At 50.1% G+C, this 16186-nt stretch overlaps 1 protein-coding gene across 1 annotated transcript in view; it reads right to left on the bottom strand.

Annotated features, from left to right (window-relative positions):
• DLG5 (discs large MAGUK scaffold protein 5) overlaps positions 1-14841 on the bottom strand; it is a 112227-nt gene extending 97386 nt beyond the window's left edge. The window contains exon 1 of the mRNA XM_008145304.3: positions 14371-14841. Within this exon, the coding sequence (XP_008143526.2) occupies positions 14371-14674 (304 nt within the window). The 5' untranslated portion in view covers positions 14675-14841. The remainder of the gene's footprint in view (positions 1-14370) is intronic.
• Between the last annotated feature and the right edge of the window lie 1345 nt (positions 14842-16186).

Raw genomic sequence — 16186 nt, 5'->3', positions numbered from 1 at the left:
ACTGAGGTTGGCGTGGGGGGGTGGACCCAACTCAGTGTCCTAGGGCCTTTACCCTCTTATCTTTATTTCAGGCTTTTTCCTCTGAGGCAAGAGACTCAGTGGCGTCATTTTCCTGCCTGAACTCTGTCCTGTGACTAAGCAATAAGAAGCCACAGCAGTCAGCCCTGGAAGTGTTTTGCTGTGTCACAACAAGAATGGGACAAGGAGGTACCTCCTGCCAACATCAGACCCATTAGCTGACTCAGCACTTAAATTCAGATGTCATGACCTATGTCTGCATCAAACAGTCGCCCCTACGTGACAGGTTTTCAGAACACATCTGCTGAATGAATGAATGCTGTGACAAGACAGGGAGGGGTGTCCAAGGCTAAGGACATGGACATCTCCACGGGGACTTTCACAGGCTGGCCCAGAGCACAGAACAAACACAGTCTTTATAAAGAAACTGACAAGCACTCCAAAACCTGCCCAGTCTCTGAGCAGCTGGCGGCCCTGAGCAAGCTGACGAACATCTGTTGGCCTGGTTTGCCCATCAGTGGGATGTAAATACCTCTTACACAGACGGATAAAAGGTTCATTTCAATGGTCAGGAATGAGAAGCTGCAGCACAACTCCACGAACTGCAATGCCCTGTTACTTGCTCACCCTCACGGGAAAGGCTGGTGCCTGCAGAGCCATGGCCCGGATCAGGAAAAACCAGACTCCCCGCCCAGCCTGGGGCTGGCAAAGATGCCTTGGAAGGAACCCCCGCAAGGGCAGAAACCTGGGTCCTGGGTCCAGCTCTGCCAGGGGCATGCTGAGATCCCGGCGGAGTCCCTCTGTGTCTCTGGACTGCTGTTTCTCATTTGTAAAATAGGCAGTTTGGGCGAAATGGTCTCTAAGACCCCTTCCAGCCCTGATACTAAACAGTCTTAAGCTGCTTAAGAAACATAAACAGGAAATGAAAGTTCTGGCCAGCTGAGATGAAAACGAGGTTACCCTGAGTAAGAAGAACAGAGCTTCTCAGAGTATCAAAAAGGTCATTCAACTTTTTTATGACTTCTGACATCAAAATATAAAAATCCAGTCTCTTCTCATTTGTTTTCTGATCACATCACTCACCCCTGGCGGGATGGGTTTTCATCACTTTTGGTCAGCAGACTCACAATGGTCAAATGATGTACGAGATTTGTCTGGGGGGGTCCCAGGCCACCTTAAGGAGTCAGACAGATAACCATTCAGATAAGTAACCTAAAGTTGACTCAGAAAGAGGCCTGAGAGCCGCCTGAGAGACAGGCCACACCTGGAAAAATGCTGTGGGCACAGAAAACACACCCTGGCTCGAGACAGCCCACAAAGCAGCAGCAGGAGTCGCAGGTGATTACCTCTGATGGCACAGCTTCCCACGCAGCAACTCCGCCCGGCCCACCTGAAGAGCGCCTGCTGGCTGGGGCTCATTTATGCATCCATGGCTAACAGTTCTCTTATGCAATGTACATGTAGGGCCAGCTAGGGACCATATATGTTTTTAAAAACAGACTAATTTTTCAAAAAAAGTAACCACTTCCCACTGCAAAAGGACCACCTGGTTGGGTTTCACTCTGCTCCCTCCCATATCTAGGTCTTGGGACAAAGAGAATGGGTTTTTTTATTAGCCACACTGTGGTCATTTTTGAGAGCCTGGGTCATCCTGAAAGGAAACCTACCAAGGTAAACAGAGGAAGCAGAGGAAGACAAGAGTATCTCATGGAAGCACAGCTGCCACCAATTGCAGCTGCCGTGTCCACCTGTGACTCAGCACCTGCGCTCAGGCCAAGGAAGGTAAGGCTTTGGGGTGGGAGGGTAGGGGGGCCCTGGGGAAGTGCCTCCCGGAGGCCACAGGAGGGGCAAGCTCCAGGCCTCCACACCTGACTGCCACAGCACCTCTTGGTCTGTTTTACGCAGCTGGCTTTTCTGTCAGAGTCCAGTTAATGAAAAGGGCCCAATCATAAAGAACGTTTACACTTCACATGCTCCTTCATTTAACTGTTCACAACAGCCCTGAGAGGAAACTGAGGCTGAAGAGGCGTCCGGTCAGACTCCACAGCCCATTCTCAGAGTAACCACGCTGTGCTCGCCCAGTGTCCACTTGGACTCTCTGGGAAGAAGGGTCACCACCTAGAACAGTCCACTCCAGAGAGGGATGGCAATGGCCATTAAAACAAGCTCTTCCTTAAACAAAAGGCCCAGGAAAGCCCTAGCCGGTTTGGCTCAGTGGATAGAGCGTCGGCCTGCAGACTGACAGGTTCCAGGTTCGATTCTGGCCAAGGGCACGTGCCCAGGTTGTGGGCTTGATCCTCAGTAGGGAGCATGCAGGAGGCAGCCAATCAATGGTTCCCTCTCATCATTGATGTTTCTATCCCTCTCTCCCTCTCCCTTCCTCTCTAAAATCAATAAAAATATACTTTAAAAAAAAAAAGTGCCTGACACATAGTAAGTGCTCAAACGATGTTATTATTTAAAGAAAAAGAAAAAAAGGCCCAGGAAAGGGGAGCTGTTAGGGATTATAAAAGAGGCTCAGAGGGCAACATCAACTAAATGCAACATGTGCTCCTTATTAATCCTAATTTGAAGAAACCATCTATAAAAAGACATTTCTGAGACAAGGAAAACTGAGCATCAACTGGCTATGAGGTGACATTAAGAAAGTATTGTTAGGAGAAACCAAGATGGCGGCATAGGTAAACACCTGAACTGCTGCCTCACACAACAACTTCAAAACTACAACTAAAAGACAAGACGGACATCATCCAGAACCACAGGAAGGCTGGCTGAGTGGAAATTCTACAACTAGAAGGAAAGAGAAAAGCACACTGAGACTCAGAGGAGCTGCAGAAGTAAAGGGCAGAGGTATGGAGTTGCGCGCATGCACATGCGGAGAGGGCTGGCAACTGAGTACGCGGCTGGCTTTTTCAACCCGCAGGGAGACACAAGCTCCTGACTGCTCTGAACTCCAGTTCTGGGCGAGACTCTGGGGACCCAGACTCATATGGGGAGAATATGGACTGTCTGGCAGCAGATAGAACTCGAGGGCGGCTTTCTCTCAGAGGTGCTTGCAGCAATTACCGCATGACACTGAGACCCGGGGGCCTCTTAGGGCAGGGCTGACGGGAAGCCATTGCTGTTTGCTCCACCCTGAGACTCCGCCCCATCCAAGCTGTGCGCAGAGGCCTTTGCATATGAATGGCCTGGTCCTTTGAAATCTAAACTTACCTAACAAACTGCAGCTGAGTCAGTGAGACCCAGAACATCCAAAAGAAGGCCCAAGGCCCCACAGCAGCTTGCATTGCTTCACAGCTGGGCCTCATCTGGGCACCTCCAAAACCCAAACAAAGAAGAGGAATCTGCAGATCTCTCTGTAGCTCCTGCTGGGTGGCCTCAGGCAGAGGCTAAATTAGCACCTCCTTGGAGATGCAAGAGTCAGTGTACACAAGGGTCAGAGTAGGACCATCCAGATTACAACCCCTCAGATCTGTAAGGGACACATTCAGGGGGCAGACTCAGTAAGCACCAAAGCCCCACTGAAGCAAGTCTTGCCTCATAAGGGTGTCTCCAGCACAGAAGTTCTCCCAGAGTAGACACAGCTGATCCTCACAGCCAATTGGCCTGGAGGTCAATTCCTCCCAGTGATACCAACAACAATCAAGGCTTAACTACAACAAGACTGTGCACACAGCCCACAAAGGGGTGCACCAAAAGTGTCCACCTCAGGTAACTGGGGAGGCTGAGCCACTGGGCCCTATAGGACACCTAGCACACAAAGCCACTCTATCAACTCAGGGAAGCAGCCAAAATGTGGAGACAAAGAAACAGGTCACAGATGAAAGAAATGGAGGAAAGAAAACGACTGGATATAGAGTTCAAAACCAAGAAACAGGTCACAGATGAAAGAAATGGAGGAAAGAAAACGACCGGATATAGAGTTCAAAACCACGGTTATAAGGTTTTTCAAGAATTTTCTAGAAAAGGCCGATAAATTTAGTGAGACCCTCGAGGATATGAAAAAGGACCAACTAGAAATTAAGCATACACTGACTGAAATAAAAAATATTATACAGAGATCCAACAGCAGACTAGAGGATCACAAGAATCAAGTCAAAGATTTGAAATACGAAGAAGCAAAAAACACCCAACCGGAAAAGCAAAAAGAAAAAAGAATCCAAAAATATGAAGATAGTGTAAGGAGCCTCTGGGACAACTTCAAGCGTACCAACATCCAAATTATGGGGGTGCCAGAAGAAGAGAGAGAGCGAGATACTGAAAACCTATTTGAAGAAATAATGACCGAAAACTCCCCCCACCTGGTGAAAGAAATAGACTTACAAGTCCAGGAAGTGCAGAAAACCCCAAACAAAAGGAATCCAAAGAGGACCACACCAAGACACATCATAATTTAAATGCCAAGAGCAAAAGACAAAGAGAGAATCTTACAAGCAGCAAGAGAAAAACAGTTAGTTACCTACAAGGGAGCACCCATATGACTGTCAGATGATTTCTCAACAGAAACTATGCAGGCCAGACGGAAGTGGAAAGAAATATTCAAAGTGATGAATAGCAAGAACCTACAACCAAGATTACTCTACCCAGCAAAGCTATCATTCAGAATTGAAGGGCAGATAAAGAGCTTCACAGATAAGAAAAAGCTAAAGGAGTTCATCACCGCCAAACCATTATTATATGAAATGCTGAAAGGTATTCTTTAAGAAGAGGAAGAAGAAAAAAGTAAAGATAAAAATTATGAACAACAAATACATATCTATCAACAAGTGAATCTAAAAATCAAGTGAATAAAAAATCTGAGGAACAAAATAAACTGGTGAATATAATAGAATCAGGGGCATAGAAAGGGAGTGGACTGACAATTCTCGGGGGGAAAGGGGTGTAGGGGGTGCGGGAAGAGACCGGACAAATATCGTACACCTATGGATGAGGACAGTGGGGTCGGGGGTAAGGGCAGAGGATGGGGTGGGAACCGAGTGGAGGGGAGCTATGGGGGGGAAAAAGAGGAACAATTGTAATAATCTGAACAATAAAGATTTATTTAAAAATAAAAGCTATAGACATGAAAAAAAAAAAGTATTGTTAGTACTGCTGGTTGTAAAAATGGTCTCCTGGTGATGTTTTTGTTAAAGGCCTTATCTCTTAAAGACACTTCCTTAAGTATTTTGGGAGCGAGATACTGAAAACCTATTTGAAGAAATAATGACCGAAAACTCCCCCCACCTGGTGAAAGAAATAGACTTACAAGTCCAGGAAGCGCACAAAACCCCAAACAAAAGGAATCCAAAGAGGACCACACCAAGACACATTTTGGGGGGTCGTGATATGCTCTCTGGGATTTGTTTTAAAATACTACAGAAAACAAAAGTGGTTGGAAAGTTGGGTGTTTGTTATATTATCCTCTCCATCTCTACCTATGCTTGAAAATTTTAGACTATAAAGTTCAAAGGGAAAGAAGGAAGAAAGGCCTTTGCTTAAGTTCAGCTCAAGTCTACCTTCCAGTCAGCCCATGTTCCACTTTCTGGGACCAAGTCCACTCCTTGAGAAGACAAGAGGCTTAACCATCTCAAAGAATAACCATCACGAAACCAGACTTCATTCTTGTCAAGCCACACTGGGGAAACTGAGGCCCAGAGAAGTCACACACCTTCAGCTCACACAACCAAAAAATCTACTGGCCCCAGAATCACATGTGCCCATTTCAGCCGAATTTAAAAGAATGGGAAAGTTCCCCACGTGAGAGAGCTGAGGGAAAATTCGAAAAACAATGGTATATTTAATGTTTCTGTTCCGTGCACTAATGCTGAAGTTTCCCAAAAGCGCATTCCTCAGAACACCAATGTCGCAAAATGCTCAATGAAGAAGGATTCTGTGGTCAAAGCAGTTTGGGAAACGCTGCCTAGTGAACCCACTCCAGTGAAGCCCAAAGCCACTGGCTGGTTGGTGTTCTCAGGAGGCTCCCAGGAGAGGAGCCCCTGTGACCTGCTCAAACCAGCTCTGGTCAAATGACTTTGACCACAGAACCCTTTAAATGAGCAAAACCACCGACATCCCACCAAACCAGTCTTGAGATGTTTCCTGGGGAAATGCTGACCTAAGCCTTTTGAAGGAAAATCATGAGAGCTAGTTCCCCTGGAACAAGACTAAAAAACCAAATCCACCCTGAATGGGATAAGGAGGAGTGTCTACAAAGCAGAAATAACTAACATACTTCAAGGCCTTTGGGGATGGAGCTGTTAATACTGAAACCCAAAGGAAATGTGTGAACATCCCTTGGCTGCCAGATATGAATACTGCTGGGATTCTATGGTTAGTAACTGCTGGCCTCGAAAGAGCCATAGAAGATGACTGAAACTAAATCTTTACTTAAAGTCCAAAGGAACTGTCCCGAGACTCCCAAAATAGGTCTGGGGCGGGGATACACAATTTTAGAAGAAAAAGAAAAGAAAATATTGGTACTAAGACTCCAGCCAGGCCAATCACCCCCATGTCAAGGAGCTGTGGACAGTATGGCTTTCCTTTAAAACTCAAAACAAACAGTATGGCAGTTCCTCCAAAAATTAAGCACTGAATTGCCTCCTGAGCCATAACCGCTGCCCCCCCCCCCCCCAGGACATATATCCAAAAGAACTGAAAGCAAATTATCAAAGAGATATTTGTATACAGCATTATTCACAATAGCCAATAGGCAACAGCGACCCAAGTTGATGGATGAATGGATAAACAAAATGTGGTCTATACATACAATGGAATATTACTCAGCCTTAAAAAGGAAAGAAATACTGTCACATGCTACAATATGGATGAACTTTGAGAATACTGGTAAGTGAAAGATGCCAGTCACAAAAAGACAAATAATGTATGATTCCATTTACAGGAGATACCTAGAGCAGTCAAATTCCTAGAAACAGGAAAGTAGAAGGGTTGTGGCCAGAGACTGTGAGGAGAGGAGGATAGAGAGTTACTGTTTAATTAGCATAGTTTCAGTTTTGCAAGGCGAAAAAGTTCTACTGATAGATGGTAGTGATTATTACGACAATGTGAATTACCACGGAACTGAATGCTGAACAATGATTAAAATAGAAAATTTTGTGTTATGTATAGTGTGCCACAATCCTATATAATAAAAGCCTAATATGCAAATCGACTGAATGGTGGAACAACCGGTTGCTATGGCGTGCACTGACCACCAGGGGGCAGACACTCAATGCAGGAGCTGCCCCCTGGTGGTCAGTACGCTCCCACAGGGGGAGCACCACTCAGCCAGAAGCCGGGCTCACAGCTAGTGAGCGCAGTGGCGGTAGCGGGAGCCTCTCCTGCCTCCACGTCAGCGCAGCACTAAGGAGCAGCAAGCCGAGTGGGAAGAAGCAGCGAGTAGGCGGGCAGGAAGGAGCAAGGTGTTCCAGACTGCAAGAGGGATGTCTGACTGCTGGCTTAGGCGGATATCCCCTGAGGGGCCCCGGACTGTGAGAGGGCGCAGGCCATGCTGAGGGACCCCCATCCCAGTGCACAAATTTCGTGCACCAGGCCTCTAGTTTTAACTAATAGAAAAAATGGTTCAAATAGTAAATGTTATGTTATGTATATTTTACCACACATACACACAAAAAGCAAATAGGTTATTACCCTTAATGTGAAATAAACATCAAGGTCAACAGTCACCAAGGGTTTAGATCTGGATGACTGACATGAAACGTTCCAAATATCTCTGTTGAGTTTAAAAGCTTTCTGTAGCACTTTCATGAAACTCTGTCACACAAAAAATCAACAGAGACACACAATTTAGAGATAAGCAACCTGCTTCAGGTAAAAGATGGAAAAAGATGCAATATCCCAACTCAATTCACCTTAAAATTCCTGCTGAACACACCCGGCATCCCTACTGCACAGACTGACAGCAGCGCAGCCCTCTCACTCTACGTGGCTCTGGTCTTCCCAAAGTTACAGGAAATACTGAAGAGCCCTCACACTGGCCTGCAGAATGTATAGGCAGTTGGAAATGAGGTAGAACAACAACAACAACAAAAACTAAAGCAAAATATTTCTCTGCTGCTCACTTTTTCAGGAAATAGAAAGCCAGAGTATCAAAAATCACTCAACACTAACTCCAAGGAAACAGTAATCATGGTACAGAGCTGGAAGAAGCCTCAGAAATCTAGCCCAGCCCTCTCACCAAGCCTCCTTGGACCTGACGCCTCCTTGGAAGTGCCGAGGATCCCACAGGACTGAGCATGGCCTCAGTCATGCTAAACTTCTGGTTTTACTGTTGTACTGAAAACACACACATATACACACACAGAACACACGTGCCAGGTAGTTATAAAGCTCATCCAATGCCAAGATATTGCAAAGTTAGGAACAGATACCATCCAAGACTCTTTCGAGGACACCGAGCTGACATTCAAATTCTAAGTACAGAAAGGGGAGGGCTCTCTAATCCTACAAAAGGCTCCATATGGCTCCTGGCAGCCAGCCCCACCATGCCAGTACCTGATGGGTGACCTTGGGAACTTCAGACGCCAAAGTCACACCACCTGCTTCCATCACAGACAGACTGTGGGTGGTGACATCTGTGTGTGCATCTGGGACTCACTCTAGCCTTCCTGCACTCCCACAGCCTTCTGCCCCTGTGAAGTCACCACTTAAATGATTGCCAGGGGGAGAGGGAGGGTGGAGGTGAAAGAGGGCATAGAGGGGATAAATGGTGATGGGAAAAATAAAATAAAATAAAAAAGAAATCTGCACGTATTTCTGAAGAGGATCGGGTCTTACGCAGGATCACGCCACACATTGTACACACAGCTGATTAGTCATCCACTCAACAGAAATATATTGAACACCTATCTCGGGCCAGGCCCCATTCTAGGCATTAGGAACAGAACAGCAAATTCAGCTCATGGAGATGACATTCTACTCTCGGTGACCCACAGCCACAGCTAAAGCATCCCTGCCATCTGTTCAGCATGGTTTACAAGGAGCTCTCCCATAACCCTCGGAAATATCAGGAGAATCCCAGGTTTCTGGTTCTAAGGCTGGTTCTGGGCTGTATTGCTCACCACACTAACAAATGTTCCTCCTCTCTTCTTACCACGGACTGTCAAATAGCATAGTGAAGTAGTTATTGTTTTATTTTGTAGAGTAAGCTCAGAAAGGTTAAATGCCTTGCTCCAAGTCTAAAACCTGGTGAAGTCTGCCCACCTCCCCACTATCCCACTCTAGCAACGGCCTCACCTTCTAACTGCATCATCACACGAAGGTGCGACCACATATCACGGACATTCACCCGGTGTTTTACCTGAACAATCTCCTTCCCGCTCTTCTGCCTTTGGAGAACTGCTTCTCCCCACTCTAAAGAACCAATCACAGCATCCCATCACCCAACCCTATTGGTTGGGTCCACTGCTGGGCCAAGCTTAGTCCTCTAGCCCTGGCCACAAGGACTGGGCCTCGTATGGACACATGACCCTTGTCAGGCCAAATGAAATCCTTCCAGGAGGTTTTTGTGCCTGGACTAACTGGATAGAGCGCCCTTTCTTCTCTGGTCAGGGGCTGTGAAGATGGAAGCCCGGAAGCTGGGGACCATGTTCTAGGAAAAGAGCGCAGCATTCAGGATCAAGCACCCAAGCGCCAGTTCCCCCAACCCATCCCAAGGTTTTGAAATATCATATAACAAACTTCTCTTTTCTGCCTAATACAGTTTGGGCTGAGTTTCTGTCACTTGCAAGAGGCACCCTGAACTAAGCCAGAGAGAGATAAATAAATTCTGCCTTTCTCTTAGAAAACTCTTCTCAATCATCACTTCCGAGTTCCTCCACCTCTTCCTCTCAAACAACACAATCAAGAGAAAAACTACACTGGTTGGAACTTTTATTTATGTTACTGTCCCTGCTGACCCTCCAGGGCAAAGTAGATGAAGAAAAGGTGGCTGGTACCTAAGTGAGTAGGCAGAGAACAAAAGGCCCAGGTAACCTCTAATGAATAATAAATAATCCACACCTGACTATCAGCAGCCAACTGCACCTGTCCTACTGGAAAAACCTGGCAGGGTTATTCCTTTAAGAAAATTCCTCCAGCTTTAACTTCTGACAAGTGCACAATGCCTGAATTCCAAGAGACGCCAAACCCCTCGCTCGGCTAGCCATCGTGGTCCTCCAGATTAGCTCTGCATCCCCTGCGCTACTCAGGCTGGCCTAATTCTGCAACCTGAAAACACACTGCTCCTCTGAGGCTATGCCTACCGCCCAGAACATCCTCGTTTCCTTCTGCGTGTTCAAAGTACCCCTTCAACACCCAGCTCAGGCTCCGGTCCCTCCGTGAAGCCTCCCCCAGCATCCCCAGCAGCGGCTGCTGTCTCCATTCTCTTCACTCTGGTGAAGCCAAATCAGCCAGCTCATTAGGAAACTAAAGATGATGCACTGAGGGGAAGAGAAGAAACATCCAGCTCGGAGCACACACTACAGCAAGCATGTCAAACTTGCGGCCCGCGGGCCGCATGCCTCATTTATTTGGCCCGTGTTAGCCTTTGAGTTTGACATGCTTGCACTACAGGGACTGGCGGCAATCACCAAACTCGGCCACTTCTGCCCCACAAGGGAGGCCTGCCGTGGGGAGCCCTCCACATTGAGATGGGAATTAGAGCCCCGAGGGGTGGAGGAGAGTATTTGGGGAAGCATGTAGCATCCAGAGCTTTAAAGGGAGGAAAAGGCCTGCTTGTATTGTATCACTCAATTGATCTGTCTCATAATGTCACTCTCCCGAGTGTCCCATTCCCCCAACGAGGCAGTGAGCTGCAGGCTGGAATTACATCCTACGCACCCCTGTCTCTATCTACACCCTCTGGCCTCACCTGGAGCAAGCACAGAGCCGGGCCCTTCAGTCCTCTCCGATCACATTCCGCCCTCCCAGTGGCTGAGGCAGGCAGTGTAGTTCACTTAGCCCATCTCACAGATGAAGACACTGAGGCGCACAGCCAGGAAGGCCCTCACTCCAGGAACAGACAGGCAATGTTCCTCAAGTGAGAAAACCCAGATGTTAGTAACTGAATCAAAGCGGGGGGAAAAGACCGTGTGGGTTCCAAGTGAACAAACAAGATCCTGGTACAACTGTGGAAAAACCCTCCAGGCTGAGCCACTCAGACAACAGTTCTCCCCTAGCTCTACCATCAGCGGGGGCAGAGACGATCACTTCCTCCTTACAGACCCACACAGGGACAAGGAAAGGCTGCATGAGCCCAGGGGTCCCCAATGCAGGAAATGCCTGCAATTATAGGGGGAGGGCCGAATCAGGTAATAGGAAAAGGTGTCCCCATCGCAGAATCAGGAACTGCTTCCCCTTGACTCCAGCTCCTCTTTGCCCTGCAACTTCTGTCCTGTCCTCACACTCAGGGATGGGGGCACAGAACCCAGCATAACGCAGGAAGGCATCACTCATCTCACTGGGGTCGCCACAGGATTAAGTGAGATACTAAAGCATGCAGTAAGATGCCATATGCTGAAGAGCAATGTACTGTCAATCTTGATATAGGAGCCCCCCTGCCACCAGAAATAAAACAGCCCTGTATTTTCTTAGCCACTTTCATACTCCAAGCCTAAACATGGTGGGTTATAAATGTCCGGGGCTCTAACTGAGCATGAGCAGAACAGATGGGTTTGCTGTGCTCACCTGCCCAGCTTCCTCCCGGTTCCAGGGCCCAGGTGGGGGGCTGCCACACAGTGTTTGCCTGCAGCACAGCAAACCCACAGCATACAAGTGCCAGGCAGGGGATGGGCATTCTGGGCCAAGGAAGCCCATACTGGGTGGTGCCACCACCTCCAATATGGAGATGGTGACAAAGGGACCTTCCCTTGATGCTTTGGATCCTTACAAAGCCAACTGCTTCCTCTCAGGATCCCACAAGGGCCTGGCTCTAAGGCCGACCCATAGCAGAGCCGTGGACCTGCAGGCAGAGTGGAAACTGCTGGGAGAGCAAGAATGCAGGACACAGTACTGGATTCCCCCGACTTTGGCTCCCTGGGGATGAGACAGGTACATCCACCCCTTCAACCATAGCAGCGCTTGTATGCACTGAGCTCTGCCCCATAAGGGCTCCCTGGCTGAAAGGAAAAAAAAAGTTGGAAAACCACTGCACAGTATGTCATCCTTTACACTGACCCCAGCACTCTACTGTTTGCTTGCACATCGTGTCCCTCTCCCCCAGAAGGTCTAGGTGGCATCTTGTGACACCAAATGCTACCCTATTCTTTTTCCTAAAGTATTAACTAAAATAACTTAACTTCCCCTTGAAAATTATTTTCCTGAGGATTTCATGACCCTCTGCAAGGCTATAGAACTCTGCATTGTAGTAAAATGCGGGTCTGAAATCACTACCCGTGGGCATAAAATCCAAACTCTATTCCAGGGGTCCTCAAACTACGGCCCGCGGGCCACATGCGGCCCGCCGAGGACATTTATCCAGCCCGCCGGGTGTTTTTGCCGCCGCTGCCTGTCCTGCTTAGCAGCCGACTTAGCCGTGTGCATAGGAATTTGTTCATAGTTGTTTTTTTTAACTATAGTCCGGCCCTCCAACGGTCTGAGGGACAGTGAACTGGCCCCCTGTTTAAAAAGTTTGAGGACCCCTGCTATTCCATTCCTTCCTCACAGGTCGGGAGCAGCTCCTAGAACTTTGGTCCTGTGAGGCCCCATCTTCTCCACCAGGCAAGGCAAAGGGGAGACCTAAATAATGGCAATTCACCCCTGTACGCCAGATACTACGGCTAGCACTGATTCAAACACACCCCAGCAGGACTTGACTCTGCACTCCAGCTTCTGGGATTCCGCGATAAACCTGCTCCTTCAAAGACATATAAATGGAAAGCAGGCAGAAAGATAAAAGCAACTTAAAAGGAAGAAAAAAAAAATTACCGCAGTGAGATTTCCCTCTGTCCTTATCCTTCTTTGCATCTTCAAAAACACCATTCCAAGAGAGGGCTGGGTTTGCCCAGAAACTCAGATATGATCGTAATTGGGGGACAGAACACAGGTGTGAGGGGTGTAAATGCTAGAGTCAGCAACCCAAAGTGGACACAAAAGGGCCACCAATAAAAAGATATGCTGTGTGGCCAGCCATTTAGTTCCTCTGTATGTCAGTCCCCTTCACTATAAAAAGCTGAGGTCCAGAGGGCGAGTATACATCAGAGCTGTTACCAAGAACAGCTTATAAAATCATCCCCTTAATAAGGGAGGCATTTAACAGCCTTATAAACGGGTCTCCTCAGCCTTGGGCCTACAAGTTGCTAAAGGCAGTCTTTTGGTCCTTTCGGTTCACTCTTAAAATAAGGACAAGACATAGAAACGGTAGCACTTACCGCTTCCTGGCTCCGAACAAGTTAAATAAAAGGGTAGGTCACAACTGAAAACTACTTCGAGCATTTTAACCACTCCAAGCCAGAGTTTTCTCTCTGGCAAGGTAAGAATAATAGCTCACAGAGTAGTAACAATTAAACGCGATAAACCAGTGTCCCTACCACAACAGTAGGTGCCTAATAAATGCCTGTTCTCTTCCTTCCTCGGTGCTACACCTTCCTGGAGCTCCCTTGTCTAAAATACTGGCTGTCCACACTCCCCAACCAGGCCAGTCCAGGCCTACCCCTTGTCACAAATTCCCAACATAACCCCCCCACACATGAAAACTCTCAAATCCGTCACCCACCACCCAAGGGAACCAGCACCAGTCTTCGCTGTGGCACAGCTCAGCGCTCAGGGAGGGATCTGAGCCCCAGCAGCCACTACTAGGATTTTCCCATGGTGCAATGCAACTTCCCCAACTTTTCCGGGCCCACAGTTTCCAAAGAAACCTAGCAGGCATTGTGCACAATCAACCACAAGTTTGGGCTAGCAAAGGGCTTGAGCTCTGGGCAGAGGGAGCGGAGAGAGGCAGAAAGAGAAAAGGCACCAGTGGTCCCGAAACCAGGTGGCAGGGACCAAAATTCAGGACTCCGGGTCCTGGCCCAGGTTCCAGTGTTCCTGTTTCATTAAGTAAAGGCTACCAGGGGCTCTCCAAGGGCCGGTGGGCGGTGAAGAGCCTCCGAAATGGGGCTGACAGCCATCCCTCTGCGGTCCCCAGGAGGCTGGCCCTGCTGGACCTGGTGGTCTCGGGGGGACCCTGCAGCCCTGGCCCCGGAGTCCAGGCCTGCAGTGCGGGCATTGTTCCCGGCCCGGGGAGGAGGTGTGAAGCGGAGTCCCGGCAGCTAAAGGAGGGAGGCTGCCCCGCGGCCCGCGCCAGGTAGAGCAGTGGCCCGCCCGCGCTCCCCTCCGAGGGCCGGAGAGAGAAGCGGCGGGAGGCGGGCCGCGCGGCCGGGCGGGTGGGCCACTCACCGGCGCCCTCGGCGGGCTGCGGCGGCCCGACGACGCCGTTCAGGTAGAGAATGGGCAGCAGGTGGGGCTGTGTCTTCTCCAGCGCCGCCCGCAGGTCCGGGAAGTGGTCTCGCTCCTTGGTCAGCAGCAGCTGGAGCAGCAGCTCCGCCTTGGAGCCGCCCGCCTCCGCGTCCAGCCGCCGCCGCTCGCCCGGGCTCAGCGCGCCCGCGGCCTCGAGCAGCCCGAGCACGGCCTCCACCTCCGTCATGGCCTGGGCCAGGCTCTGCTGACACTGGGCGAGCAGCTCCCGGCGCTGGGGCTCCATGGCGGCGCGCGCGCCCGCCGGGCGGCTCCGGCTCCCGAGCGCCCGCTGCAGCCTAGCGCGCCGGGGCCCGGGGGGCGGCGGGGGCCATGCGCGGGGGCGCGGGCGGCGGGCCCGGTGACGGGCGGCGCTCAGCGGCAGCCGCCTCCCGGGCTCAGGAGCGCAGCCATGTTGGCTGCGGCGGCGGCGGGACTGGAGGAGGAGTAGGAGGAGGAGGAGGTGGAGGAGGAGGAGGAGGAGGAGGAGGAGACGGAGGAGGAGAAGGAGGCGGAGGTGGAGACGGCGGCCGGGGCGCGCCCGAGGCCGGGCTCCAACGGGCATGCTCCCTCTGCCCCGCGAGAGAACTCGCCCGACACCCCGGCTCGGCCCTCCCCAAACCAGATCCCAGCTCCCAGGCCCCCGACGGCTCAGGCTCGGCCCGGCGCGTGCGCCCCCACCGCTCCCCCACCCTGTCCCCTTACCCGGGCGTCTCTGGCCGGTCCCGATGGGGTGGGCAAGAGAAGGGATCCTCGCCCCCAGACAGCTCAATCGACCCCCATAGTCCCCCAGGCCCAGGTGCCGCAGGGGGTGAGAGACACGGATTTAGGGGCCACGCAGGAACCCCAGCCCCTTGGGCCAGGCACACGGCCATACCTCAGACAACTGGAGACCCCCTCAAACAAAAAACCCTGACCCCGATCCAGGGTCTCCTAATATGAGAACTCCAAAATAAAGCCTGGAGACAACTGAGGGTGATGGGGCTCCCCTAAACTTGGACATCTCCAAATTAAGACCTCCCTTGAGTCTGGGAGAGTTCCCCACCTCCAAAGAGCACGTACATAGAGACTTTCCCAATCTAATCCCCAAAGTTTGGTTCATCGGGATCTTTCTCCTCACCCTCATTTGAGATGGGTTGGTCCCCAGAGTCTAAAGGGGTTTGGATGTGGGGAAGAGGAGGGCATGTATTCTGGGTGAGAAAGAAGGTGGTGGGGGTCTGCTGTAGAGCCATTCATCTTTTGGGCAACAGAGGAGCTCTCCCTGCTAGATGTCACCCCCAGATTCTAGCTAGTCTGGGGAAGAGGCAGATCAGTGGGCTATGGAAACCTTGCTTCTGTGATGCCCCCAATGAGGGTCTAAAGTCCTGCTCCAAGCGTCTCCTGCCTCCCAGCACAGCCCTTTGTAAGCACATACATACCACTAACTTCAGAGGACAAGGTCCTTAGAAGCTGGAACCCCACTTGCTCGCAGTCACCCCACCACACTGGTGTACTGTGGGATCCCAGGGCCACGGCAAATGTGTTGTGATGGGTGAATCTCATGTACAAACACGGGGGGCCACAGGTGCTTTTCCAGCTGATACGTCCCTCCCGCTCCCATCACTTCCTCTCCTCCCCCCTAAAGCAAAGTTCTCCTTCAGATTCTCATCTTTAAAGGGGAGGAGTAGCTTTTATTTAATGGAAACAAACTCTCTATATTGTGGTTAGAACAAGAGTCCCAGACTTTGCACTTCAGTTTTGGGTTTCCCTTTAAGGAGAT

This window comes from Eptesicus fuscus, chromosome 17 (genome assembly GCF_027574615.1).
Source record: "Eptesicus fuscus isolate TK198812 chromosome 17, DD_ASM_mEF_20220401, whole genome shotgun sequence".
Classification (NCBI taxonomy): Eukaryota; Metazoa; Chordata; class Mammalia; order Chiroptera; family Vespertilionidae; genus Eptesicus; species Eptesicus fuscus.
The sequence above is the reverse complement of the archived record's forward strand: the minus strand, read 5'-3'. Positions and strand labels throughout refer to the sequence as shown.